Genomic DNA, 13786 nt, shown 5'->3' on the forward strand with positions numbered 1-13786 from the left:
CACGTCCTGTTTTAACTGCGCTAAACACCTTTAACCTGAAGGACCACATCCTGTTCAGCGTTCACGGCTGAATGAAAAGTCAGTCCTGTGTTTTGACAGCCGCCGCCACCTGCTCGGGCCCTGAGGTTGTTGCGATTTCAATGGTACTTTCCGGGAGGGCTCCTGACGCCGTCCAGGACGTGAGGCTGGGACCTCTCTACTGAGCCCCCGTGGGCTTCCTCAGCCCCTCCCGCAGCCTCTGTGCCCTGGAGCACCTGCGGCTCTCATCAGGCTTCATCTGGTGAGCCGACCCCTCTCGACAGCTTCCCTCTGCAGCCTCCCCCTGCCCCCGGGCGCCCGATACCCTCATCACGAGGATTCCTGTCTCCAACTGGCGACCACGCCTTCTGGGTCTTTTCCGGTTTGTCTTCTCACCCTGGAGCCCCAGGGCCCGCACTCCACTCGGCCCTGGCAGTGTCATGAGCCGAGGCCCAGGTCCTAGGAGAGGGTTCAGTTCTCCCCTGGGGCCGGCCCCCCCAACTCCACGGCGTGCACCTCCTCTTCCCACCCCTCTGCCAGGTCCGGAGCTGCTCGCCGGCACTGTCACCAGCCCACTGGACGGGGTGCTAAGGGAGCAGGACCTGGGCTGCCTCTGCGCTACTGCAAAGTAGGTGCCGAGGGATGAGGGCCTGGGCCCTCAGCCTCGCAGCTGCCTGGCAACTCCTCTTCATGCTTCCAAACTCAGCTCCTAGTCACCCCATGGACCCATGACCCATCTTCAATACATCAAGTCGCAGGCATGATGTCACTGCATGTCTAAGTATTTCAGAACGCAGCTAACAGACAAGGACTCTTCTAGAAAACGGGTCTACTGTACCATCTCACACCTAAAAAAAAGTCAACAGTGTGATAATCCTTCCAATGCAGACGTCTCTTAAAATTATTTCCTGGAGATTAATTCCCAGGAGTGGAAATAATAATAATGATTATAATAAGGTAGCAGCAGCTAACGCTGGATGCTTACTAGCTAGTTACTGTTCTAGGCCCAACAAAGATCAAAGACCTAAAAATAATTAAAGCTACAAAGCTCTTAGAAGAAAACATAGGCACACATTTTCGTGACCTTGGATTTGGCAACAGTTTTTTAGGTACGACCAAAAGTACAAGTAACAACAGAAAAAAAACAGATTAAGTGGACTTCATCAAAATTAAAAACTTTTATGCAGAGGACACTATCAAGAAAATAAAAAAACTCACAGAAGATATCTGCAAGTCACATGTCTGATAAGGATCTAATGTCTGGACACAGAAAGAACTCTCACCACTTAACAGACAGAAACACAATTAAAAAATGGGCAGACAACTGAATAAATAAATGTAACAGAATTAACAGATGAGTAATAAACCTTTTGAATTAAAAAACAAAAATGGGCAGAGGACTTGAATAGACAATTCTCCAAAGAAGGTCTACAAATAGCCAATAAGCACATGGAAAGATGCTCCACGTCATCAGTCACCAGGCAAAAGCAAGTCTAACCAAAATGAGACACCGATTCCTACCAAGATGGCTATGTCATAAAAAATGAACAATAACAAATGCTGGTGAGGAGGTGTGGAAATTGGAACCCCTGTGAGTTGCTGATGGGAACGTAAAATGGCGTAGGTGCTATGAAAAATGGTGGTAGTTCGTCAAAAAAGTGGAACAATTATCACATGAACCAGCAATTCTACTCCTAGGGATAGACCCCAAAAAGCCGACAACGGGTAATCAAACACGGCACACTCATGCTCACAGCAGCATCATTCACGACAGTCAGAAGGTGGAAATAGCCCACATGCCCATTGATGAATAAACGAATGTGGTCCATGTACCCAATGGAGCGTGATTCAGCCTTAAATTGGCATGAAGATGCCACATGCGACGGCGTGGATGAACCCTGAGGACATGATGCTTAGTGAGAGAAGCCCAACCGAAAAGGCCACACAACGTACGATCTCATTTATAGCAAACGTCTAGAACAAGTAGATCCAGAACAAGTAGATCAGTGGTTGCCTAGGTCTGGGGTGGAGAGAGAGGGAGAGAGAGAGAGAGAGAGAGAGAGAGAGAGAGAGAGAGTGTGTGTGTGTGTGTGTGTGTGTGTGTGTGTGTGTGTAGTGGGGATGGGGCATGGGAGGGACTGCAGGGCTTCTGTTTGAGATAATGGAAAAGGTCTGAACTTTCCATAACTTAATGCCACTGAGCTGTACACAAAGCTGTAGGTGTATTTTACCAAGTACGAGTATTTGGTAAGCCCCAAACACCTTTTGCTAGAAGACCAAGGTTCTCAAGAGTGCAGGGGTCCATGCTGAAGCACAGGAGCTAGGAGAGCCCCTGCAAGCCAGAGGTGGGGTAATCTCAGCATCAAATAGGTAAGAATCCAGGAGTGCACACTGACAGAGACGGAGGAAAAATAAGTAAATTCGTGGGGCAGAGGGGAAGGCTCGTCCTAGGAAGAGGATGCCAACTTCTAAACAGAGAAACGGGAGATGGGACGGGATCACTACTTGTAGGTGAGCATGGACCCGGGCAAGTGAGTCCGATGGGGATTAAGAGGTTCACATTGTCCTCGAATTCTCCCCACAAGTTACTTGATAACTACAAACCAGCTGACACCTTAACCAGGTGAGCACAGGTATCATCATCACCAGGGGCAAAGGAACAGCGTGCGGCCCTGGCCCAGGGACCGAGAAGACTGCGGCGGGACCTGCACGGCCGGCGTCTAACCCACCAGCAAGCTGGGAGCCTGTGAGAGCCACCTGCAGTTCCAAAAGGGCTGCGTCGTGAGGGAGAAGGAAGGGGGTGCTGCTGCCCCCGCTGAAGGGGACTGCAGACGCAGGCGACGTGGGGGCCTGGGCTGGGCCTGGCAACCAGAGAAAACGCCACGCGGGACGCGGCTGGGACACTGACAAAATCGGAATATGGCGACATGCAGGATGGGGGCGGAACATCCACGTCAACTCTCTGCACTTGGCAGTGTCCTCTGGTCCTATTCCCAGGAAATCCCCTCTAACGTACTGTGATTAAAGGACGTGATGCAACCTACTCTCAAGTGGATCAGGAAACAACGCACATTACGGGGAGTGTGATGGGCACGCCTGGCGGCGCTAGGGAGTGGTAGAGGGTACTGGGAACCCTGAACGGTTTGCAAATTCCTCTAAGCCTGAATTGTTTGGCGTTTTTTTTTTTTTTAATTTTTGAAGTTTATTTATTTTTATACAGCAGGTTATTATTAGTTATCCATTTTATACACATCGGTGTATACATGTCAATCCCAATCTCCCAGTTCATCACACCACCACCCCAACCCCCTGCTGCTTTCCCCCTTTGGTGTCCATACATTTGTTCTCTACATCTGTGTCTACTTCTGCCCTGCAAACTGGTTCATCTGTACCATTCTTCTAGGTTCCACATATATGCGTTAACATACGATATTTGTTTTTCTCTTTCTGACTTACTTCACTCTGCATGACAGTCTCTAGAGCCATCCACGTCTCTACAAATGACCCAATTTTGTTCCTTTTTATGTCTGAGTAATATTCCATTGTATACATGTACCGCATCTTCTTTATCCAGTCATCTGTCGATGGGCATTTAGGTTGCTTCCGTGACCTGGCCATTGTAAATAGTGCTGCAATGAACATTGGGGTGCATGTGCCTTTCTGAATTATGGTTTTCTCTGGGTATATACCCAGTAGTGGGATTGCTGGGTCATATGGTAATTCTCTTTTTAGTTTTTTAAGGAACCTCCATACTGTTCTCCATAGTGGCTGTACTAATTCACATTCCCACCAACAGTGCAAGAGGGTTCGCTTTCCTCCACACCCTCTCCAGCATTTGTTGTTTGTAGATTTTCTGATGATGCCCATTCTAACTGGTGTGAGGCGATACCTCATTGTAGTTTTGATTTGCATTTCTCTAATAATTAGTGATGCTGAGCAGCTTTTCATGTGCCTCTTGGCCGTCTGTATGTCATCTTGGGAGAAATGTCTATTTAGGTCTTCTGCCCATTTTTGGATTGGGTTGTTCGTTTTTTTAATATTGAGCTGCATGAGCTGTTTATATATTTTGGAGATTAATCCTTTGTCCATTGATTCGCTTGCAAATATCTTCTCCCATCCTGAGGGTTGTCCTTTCGTCTTGTTTGTAGTTTCCTTTGCTTTGCAAAAGCTTTTAAGTATCATTAGGTCCAATTTGTTTATTCTTGTTTTTATTTCCATTACTCTAGGAGGTGGATCAAAAAAGATCTTGTTGTGTTTTATGTCAAAGAGTGTTCTTCCTATGTTTTCTTCTAAGAGTTCTCTAGTGCCCGGTCTTACATTTAGGTCTCTAATCCATTTTGAGTTTACTTTTGTGTATGGTGCTAGGGAGTGTTCTAATTTCATTCTTTCACATGTAGCTGTCCAGTTTTCCCAGCACCGCTTATTGAAGAGACTGTCTTTTCTCCACTGTATACCCTTGCCTCCTTTTGTCATAGATTAGTTGACCATAGGTGCGTGGGTTTATCTCTGGGCTTTCTAACCTGTTCCATTGATCTATATTTCTGTTATTGTGCCAGCGCCATATTGTCTTGATTACTGTAACTTTGTAGTAGAGTCTGAAGTCAGGGAGTCTGATTCCTCCAGCTCCGTTTTTTTCCCCTCAACATTGCTTTGGCTATTTGGGGTCTTTTGGGTCTCCAAACAAATTTTAAGATTTTTTGTTCTAGTTCTGTAAAAAAATGCCACTGGTAATTTGTTAGCGATTGCACTGAGTCTGTAGATTGCTTTGGGTAGTACAGTCATTTTCACAATATTGATTCTTTCAATCCAAGAACATGGCATATCTCTCCATCTGTTTGTGTCATCTTTGATTTCTTTCATCAGTGTCAGTTTTCTGAGTACAGGTCTTTTATCTCCTTAGGTAGGTTTATTCCTAGGTATTTTATTCTTTTTGTTGCATTGGTGAATGGGACTGTTTCCTTAATTTCTCTTTCTGATTTTTCGTTGTTAGTGTATAGGAATGCAAGAGATTTCTGTGCATTAATTTTGTATCCTGCAAACTTACCAAATTCATTGATTAGCTCTAGGAGTTTTCTGGTGGCATCTTTAGGATTCTCTATGTATAGTATCATGTCATCTGCAAACAGTGACAGTTTTACTTCTTTTCCAACTTGTATGCCTTTTCTTTTTCTTCTCTGATTGCCATGGCTAGGACTTCCAAAACTGTGTTGAATAGTGGCAACAGTGGACATCCTTGTCTTGTTCCTGATCTTAGAGGAAATGCTTTCAGTTTTTCACCACTGAGAATGATGCTGGCTGTGGGTTTGTTGTATATGGCCTTTATTATGTTGAGGTAGGTTCCCTCTATGCCCACTTTCTGGAGAGTGTTTATCATAAATGGGTGTTGAATTTTGTCAAAAGCTTTTTCTGCATCTATTGAGATGATCATATGGTATTTATTCTTCAATTTGTTAATACGGTGTATCACTTGATTGATTTGCATATATTGAAGAATCCTTGCATCCCTGGGATAAATCCCACTTGATCATGGTGTACGATCCTTTTAATGTGTTGTTGGATTCTGTTTGCTAGTATTTTGTTGAGGATTTCTGCATGTATAATTCATCAGTGATACTGATCTGCAATTTTCTCTTTTTGTAGTACGTTTGCCTGGTGTTGGTAGCAGGGTGATGGTGGCCTCATAGAATGAGTTTGGGAGTGTTCCTTCCTCTGCAATTTTTTGGGAGAGTTTGAGAAGGATGGGTGTTAGCTCTTCTTTAAATGTTTGACAGAATTCACCTGTGAAGCCACCTGGTCCTGGACTTTTGTTTGTTGGGAGATTTTTAATCACAGTTTCAATTTCATTACTTGTGACTGATCTGTTCATATTTTCTATTTCTTCCTGGTTCTGTCTTGGAAGGTTATACCTTTCTAAGAATTTGTCCATTTCTTCCAGGTTGTCCATTTTATTGGCACAGAGCTGCCTGTAGTAGTCTCTTATGATGCTTTATATTTCTGCGGTGTCCATTGTAACTTCTCCTTTTTAATTTCTAATTTTATTGATTTGCGTCCTCTCCCTCTTTTTCCTTTTTGTTTTTATTTTATTTATTTATTTATGGCTGCACTGGGTCTTCATTGTTGCACACGGGCTTTCTCTAGTTGCGGCGAGCGGGGGCTACGCTTTGTTGCAGTGCGCGTGCTTCTCATCACGGTGGCTTCTCTCATTGCGGAGCACAGGCTCTAGGCACGCGGGCTTCAATAGTTGTGGCACGCGGGTTCTAGAGTGCAGGCTCAGTAGTTGTGGCGCATGGGCTTAGTTGCTCCACGGCATGCGGGATCTTCCTGGACCAGGACTCGCACCTATGACCCCTGCATTGGCAGGCGGATTCTTAACCACTGCACCACCAGGGAAGTCCCGCTCCCTCTTTTTCTTGATGAGTCTGGCTAAAGGTTTAGCAATTTTGTTTATCTTCTCAGAGAACCAGCTTTTAGTTCTATTGATCTTTGCTATTGTTTTCTTTGTTTCTATTTCATTTCTTTCTGCTCTGATCTTTGATTTCTTTCCTTCTGCTAACTTCGGGGTTTTTTAGTTCCTCTTTCTCTAGTTCCTTTAGGTGTAAGGTTAGGTTGTTTGAGATTTTTCTTGTTTCTTGAGGTAGGCTTGTATTGCTATAAACTTCCCTCTTAGAACTATTTTTGCTGCATCCCATAGGTTTTGGATCAGCGTGTTTTCGTTGTCATTTGTCTCTAGGTAATTTCTGATTTCCTCTTTGATTTCTTCAGTGATCTCTTGGTTATTTAGTAACGTATTGTTTAGCCTCCACGTGTTTGTGATTTTTACGTTTTTTTCCCTGTAACTGATTTCTAATCTCAGAGCGTTGTGGTCGGAAAAGATGCTTGACATGATTTTGATTTTCTTAAATTTACCAAAGATTGATTTATGATCCAAGATGTGATCTATCCTGGAGAACAATCCATGAGAACTTGAGAAGAAAGTGTAATCTGCCGTTTTTGGATGGAATGTCCTATAAATATCAATTAAATCTATCTGGTCTATTGTGTCATTTAAAGCTTGTGTTTCCTTATTAATTTTCTGTCTGGATGGTGTAGGTGAGGTGTTAAAGTCCCCCACTATTCTTGTGTTACTGTTGATTTCCTCTTTTACAGCTGTTAGCAGTTGCCTTAAGTATTGAGGTGCTCTTATGTTGGGTGCATATATAATTGTTATATCTTCTCGGATTGATCACTTGATCATTACGTAGTGTCCTTCCCTGTCTCTTGTAACCGTCTTTATTTTAAAGTCTATTTCATCTGATACGAGTATTGCTACTCCAGCTTTCTTTTGATTTCCATTTCCATAGAATATCTTTCTCCATCCCCTCACTTTCAGTCTGTATGTGTCCCTAGGTCTGAAGTGGGTCTCTTGCAGACAGCATATATATGGGTCTTGTTTTCGTATGCATTCGGCGAGCCTGTGTCTTTTGGTTGGAGCATTTAATCCATTCACGTTTAAGGTAATTATTGATACATATGTTCCTATGACCATTTTCTTAATTCCTATGGGTTTGTTTTTGTAGGTCTTTTTCTTCTCTTGTGTTTCCCACTTACAGAAGTTCCTTTAGCATTTGTTGTAGAGCTGGTTTGGTGGTGCTGAATTCTCTTAGCTTTTGCTTGTCTGTGAAACTTTTGATTTCTCCATTGAATCTGAATGAGATCCTTGCTGGGTAATCTTGGTTGTAGGTTCTTCCCTTTCATCGCTTTAAATATGTCATGCCACTCCCTTCTGGCTTGTAGAGTTTCTGCTGAGAAATCAGCTGTTAACCTTATGGGAGTTCCCTTGTATGTTATTTGTCGTTTTTCCCTTGCTGCTTTCAATAATTTTTCTTTGTCTTTAATTTTTGCCAATTTGATTTCTATGTGTCTTGTCATGTTTCTCCTTGGGTTTATCCTGTATGGGACTCTCTGTGCTTCCTGGACTTGGGTGGCTATTTCCTTTCCCACGTTAGGGAAGTTTTTGACTATAATCTCCTCAAATATTTTCTCAGGTCCTTTCTCTCTTCTCCTTCTGGGACCCTTATAATGCAAATGCTGTTGCATTTAATGTTGTCCCAGAGGTCTCATAGGTTGTCTTCATTTCTTTTCATTCTTTTTTCTTTATTCTGTTCCATGGCAGTGAATTCCACCATTCTGTTTTCCAGGTCACTTATCCGTTCTTCTGCCTCAGTTATTCTGCTGTTGATTCCTTCTAGTGTATTTTTCATTTCAGTTATTGTATTGTTCATCTCTGTTTGTTCTTTAATTCTTCTAGGTCTTTGTTAAACATTTCTTGCATCTTCTCAATCTTTGCCTCCATTCTTTTTCCGAGGTCCTGGATCATCTTCACTATCATTATTCTCAATTCTTTTTCTGGAAGGCTGCCTACCTCCACTTCATTTAGTTGTTTCTCTGGGGTTTTATCTTGTTCCTTCATCTGGTACAAAGTCCTCTGCCTTTTCATTTTGTCTCCCTTTCTGTGCATGTGGTCTTCCTTCCACAGGCTGCAGAACTGTAGTTCTTCTTGCTTCTGCTGTCTGCCCTCTGGTGGATGAGGCTCTCTCAGCTTGAACTATTTTGATACAACTGAACAGACCTGCAGCACCATGAGTGGGGTACGCCCTGGGGGAGGAGGTAAGGGGTGTCTTCTGGCGAAGGTGATTGGGGAGACAAGTGTCTCCCAGATGGTGGGGGGGCGTGGTGGTTTTCTGCAGAAGAGGTTCCACTGGGAGGGTCACACCTGGGCCCGGGAGCACGAGAGAACCGGGTGCGTGGAGCGTGCCTCAGAGTCTTCCATCGGGTGCAGAGATTCAGGGAGGGAGGGCCGAGCCCATGGCTGTGGAGGTCCCTTGGGGCAAGTGGACACATAGGCTGGAGGCTGAGTGGGGCATGTGCGCAAGGGGAAGGAAGCGGAGGGGGCTTCCAGAGAACATCAGCATTCAGGATGGAGGGAAGGGAAAAAAGAGAAGAAGACCACAAAGGCAAGTGACTAGTGGGGTCAGAAACAGAAGAACAGCCAAGGAAAGATACTGTCTTGAAAACAGGAAGAAGGGCTCCAAGAGGCAGTGCTCTGCCCCGGCTCCCAGGGTCCAGGGCTCCATGCCCAGCTCTCTTCCTGGAGGCCTGGCACCAGCCAGCTGGCGCCCCAACCAGCGGTCCAGATGCTGCTTCCTTCTCTGCACGTTCCATGCCCGAGCCCAGGGTTCTCCCCAGTACCCGCACGTCCCCAGAGAACCAGAGTGATGGCCGACGCACGCACCATCCCCTGCCCCTCGCGGGACCCTGGCACTGTCTACAACGGGCGGGAGGGACAGCCAGACAAGGAGGCCCATGGCTCCGCATGCAGGAACTTTTTTAAAAAGCGCCTGTGCTAGCACCTTCTTCACGGGCGGCCGGTGGACACGGAGACAAAATGCATCTACTGCGAACACTGTTTAGACAGAGACGACTGGGGTTTTGACCAAGTGCGTGATTTAAACACTCCTTGAAAGACAGCACATCTGTGCCGGCATGGGTGCTACAAGGGGGAGGTCCGTGGGGCTCTGGAGCACCAGTATATGAATAACAAAGGGCATTCGGGCTTTAAAACGCTTACCTCTGGAGTTAGATGTACTTCCATGGGGGTGTATGTCGGCCAGTATCCCATCGTAAGTATGTTCACTGTCAGGTCTATAGAGCCTGGGTCACTTTGATTCTGCATATACTAAAAATAAAGAAAATCAGGACAGAATGATTACTTTAGAATATCACCAAAAAGAATTCATTAAAAAGTAAATGGTGTCATTTTCAAAGTACAGTTTACCTTGTCTTTTCATTTATTTTAGTCCCTGGAACATATTTCACCAAAACCACATACCCTGTTCTAAAGTCACTAGAAATGTTTTCTCTTCTTTAGTCAAATAAGGATCATTAAAATCATTTAAGTCAAATTTTTAGTGTGCAATTTTAGGGATTATTTTCCCTTTTTCTTTTTTTGGCTACACTGCACAGCTCGCGGGATCTTAGTTCCCCAACCAGGGACTGAACCTGGGCCCTTGGCGGTGAAAGAGTGGAGTCTTAACCACTGGACTGCCAGGGAATTCCCAGGGATTATTTTTCTTTTTCATTTTGAATTTAAGTTTTTTGAATATGTGAGATGTTAATGGTGTAATTTTTAAGGACGAGAATTCTACACAATTCACATACTTATGTACATAATTTACATAATCATTTCTCACAATTTAAAATAGGATACTTTTTAAAAAGCTGTTTTACTTGACAAGAACACAACTTGCCTGCTTGAAATGAACCATGATGTCCTTAGAGAGCTCCATGTCCTTGAACATGCCTTCCAGCTTGCTGGTGAAAGCAGCCCCACACTCTGGACACAAGTGGACTGCAGGTGAGCATCCTGGGAGAACACCCATCGGGCACCAAGCCCCACCCCCGCCCCACGCGCTCACCGTGCTTCAGCTTCGACAGCATAGACTTTTCAGCATCAACGGAGGCACTTTTTCCAACGAGGAGTCTTTTTGCTAAATCTTTCTTATAAAATGCCTCAAAGACATCTTTACCTATTTATGAGCAAGTGAGGACAACGTTAAGTCATTAGATAGCTACCATGCAAACGTTCACCTCAACAGCTGAGACAGCCAGAGGGGCGTCCACCCTGACGCCAGCCAGCTCTACCCACTGAATTCCCACAAACACCTCACTCAGTTCGTGGCAGCCATCACCCTAGTCCCTGTGGTAACAGGGAAGTGGACACATTCCTGTTTTTCTCAACAGAAGACGGGGCCCGACTACAGACGCTCTGTGGACACCGCGTCCTCTGTGCCCGGCGGTGAGGAGATGCCGCGAGCCCCGCTCACCGTGAATGAACCGGAATAGGATCATGATCTTGTCCAGGATCCTCTCCAGCTCCTCGTCCGTTGCTTCCTTATTACCTGCTCTCAATTTTGAATCAACGTGCTTTGCTGTAAGAGGTTCAATTATTTGAAAAATAAGCATTCTTTATATAATACATATTCTAAATACATGAAGGAAGAGATTTGATTTCTCCACATAAAAACTGAACAGTAACACTCTGGAACCTTTCCAAAATGACATTATTATGAGATAAAAAGGCAAACACCTGATTTTCTAAGATCTGTACTTTCAGGGCACCGAGAACAAACACTTTGATCCCATGCTGGGGCTCATGACACATGAGTGCTCCAGAAATTGCAATACCCCATCTTCAAGATGTGCTGTGATACATCCGGGTGAGACTTTCTCAAGAGAAAGCACTCTTCTCAGGGCTGACAATGCAGGGACAGAGCAGTTCTGCTTGGGCTTCTTGTTTCTGAGATACACGAACCCACCATGACCTGGCTTAAGGAAGGCAGAACCCAAGCTCCCAAGAGTCTGAAACCATCTTTAGAGAAATCGCAATCCATAAAGTGGTTCAAAGGCTAAATTAAATTGCCTTTAAACTTCTCCTCTTGTTGCTTTTTTCCCCTTATCATTCTTTATTATGAAATATTCTGAACACACACAGAAGTAGTCACTTGTACAGTGAACCCCATGTTCCCACCACACATTTTCAACAACCCTCAACAGAGCCCAAGTCTGCATCACACCTTCCCTGCCCTTTGCCTCCTGTCAATCTCAAAAAAAAAAAAAAAAAATTTACTCACTAATGAAATTCTGTGAATCCTAAAATATTTTGGTATTATCATGAAATAATTATATAAAGTGATAATTTAAAAACTGTTTCATCTTAAAATATGCTATCTCCTGAGATGTCATTCGATTTTACCGTACTTTAGTACTGACTGGAGGATACGACGACAGTGACTAAACAGCGTCTCCTGTTAAGTGTTATCTAGAGACTGATGGTTATCCTCATAGCCTCAGGACGTTCCTGTGTAACAAACCTCAATCCAGTTTCTGAGCAGAAATCACTGGCTTGTAGTCGACATAGAGAATCAGGGCTCATCCTTACAAAAACAACTCTGGAGCTGTGAGCAGTACAAACTAGGATAAATCTTTATGTCCCTTCCTCTCTTATGATGTCGAGCTCCATTTCCTTACAAAATCACAACTACATGCACCCTTATGCAAGCACCACGCACTTACATATGTATCTAATACACCTATAAGCACACACCTGTGTGCGTGGTTTTTTGGGAAGGTGTGTCCTGTTAAGGCATGTGCCCTGCCCTCCCCATATGGAGGCTGAACCTTTGGGAAACAATCTACTGGAGTTCTGCTTTATCCCCTGTTAAGAAAAGGATAGAAGCATGTGTTTCTACCAATCAGCTCTGCAGGTTTGTTTGGCCTCTTGTTGATGAACGATTCGAAGGACTCCTTCATCAGGTTGATGAACTTCTCGTTCCTCTGGAAGCACACTTCTATCACGTGGTCTACTCGGTCCTTGAAATCCAGCAGGTCCTGCACCATATCTTTATCTTTTTCAGGATTGATAACGATTGTTGTCCCAAAAGTCTGCAAAAACATACCCCAAGTCATCAACAGGTTTCTGATACAACACAATTTTTCTCCTGCTATCAAACAATCATGATAGTTTTATATAAATTAATCACTCCTGGTGTTAAACACTAAATAGTTTCAAAAGTTTCACAAATTTAGTCCACCTTCTAAAAATTAAGTGGATATGCAACTAATGCTTTAGGGTTACAATTCTGCTTCTGGAAGAATTGATCAATTACTGGGGAAATGTCTGTTGCTTTCTGAAGAAAAAACTTTTACTTATAAATTCCTCAAATAGAAAGTAACCCCCTTAACGTGATACGCCTATTCGGACTTCCTGACTATAGTTTTCTTTCCCCTTCACTTCTAACTGTGGGTGGTTTAGAGCCTGGTTTTTAGCCTGTACTTTTAATTTAAAGATGCTATTTAAACATTACTAAAAGTCTGTGCGTGACAACAACAGTTTGCTATCTGATGAAAAACTACCAGCTGAAGAGACGCTGAACACAACCGTGGTTCAATGTAAGACACGTCTTCACAGGAAACACACACAGTTGCACGTCAAAGGTGCCCGTGGAGGCTGATCACTGGTGAAAAGGTACAAATGACATGGCATAAAGACCTTCTGGAGAGGGACAGGGCATGACCAGCAGGGGCAGGAGGGACTCACTCTTCCCTCTGTACCCTTTCACACTGACAGGATTTTAAAATAATGTACATAAGACCACAACACATGAGGGTCAGCTTTATTTTGTGAGGAAACACTGTGCTGTCACAGCGTAACTGCTTATCATTAGTGGACCCTCGGAACCGTGTTCACACACTGACTTTTCCTGCTGAGAATGGACACTGCAAAGGTGAACTCCTGTGTTCAGCACCTGTTCCTGTTCTCTCAGGACTACTGGTCGGCAAAACCCTAAATCTCCACTGGCCTTTCTTAACATAAAGCTCCAGTGCTGACCCAGCGTGAGTCGCTCATGCCTTTCAGCTCAATGCAACCGCACAAAATCCTGGGGGCATGTGTGCATGCATGCGTGTGTCCAAGCTGGCCACATGCAGACCAACATGCGACTTCAGGCCTGATTATTTCCTTTATCTTTTTCCTCAGCTGAATTTTCCCTGTGACGGTCACAGATTCACGTGCAGCAGAAACAGTGGCAATGTCCTCGCACGCTAAGCCTCGTCTCCCCGACAGTGCCATGTGGGAAGCTACTGAGCAGCGCCCCAGCCAGGACACTGGCCTTGACACAGCCCACCCGTCCCACCCCGACGGGTCGCGGTGTTCGCCTGTAGCTCCCTGTGT

At 44.4% G+C, this 13786-nt stretch overlaps 1 protein-coding gene across 4 annotated transcripts in view; it reads right to left on the minus strand.

Annotated features, from left to right (window-relative positions):
• Positions 1 to 13786, minus strand: part of CUL4A (cullin 4A) — a 45923-nt gene that overhangs the window by 8670 nt on the left and 23467 nt on the right. For all 4 annotated transcript variants that reach the window (XR_003791716.1, XM_029210059.1, XM_029210061.1 and 1 more), the window contains 5 exons: positions 12306 to 12498; positions 10881 to 10985; positions 10473 to 10583; positions 10305 to 10390; positions 9626 to 9733 (listed from right to left, as the gene is read on the minus strand). Coding sequence is in view for 3 of the 4 variants with exons in the window: in XM_029210059.1 (XP_029065892.1) it covers positions 9626 to 9733; positions 10305 to 10390; positions 10473 to 10583; positions 10881 to 10985; positions 12306 to 12498 (603 nt within the window). In the remaining variant the exon portion in view is untranslated. The remainder of the gene's footprint in view (positions 1 to 9625; positions 9734 to 10304; positions 10391 to 10472; positions 10584 to 10880; positions 10986 to 12305; positions 12499 to 13786) is intronic.

The sequence above is a fragment of the Monodon monoceros genome, unplaced genomic scaffold (assembly GCF_005190385.1).
Source record: "Monodon monoceros isolate NGI ecotype Baffin Bay Population unplaced genomic scaffold, NGI_Narwhal_1 Super_Scaffold_8, whole genome shotgun sequence".
Classification (NCBI taxonomy): domain Eukaryota; kingdom Metazoa; phylum Chordata; class Mammalia; order Artiodactyla; family Monodontidae; genus Monodon; species Monodon monoceros.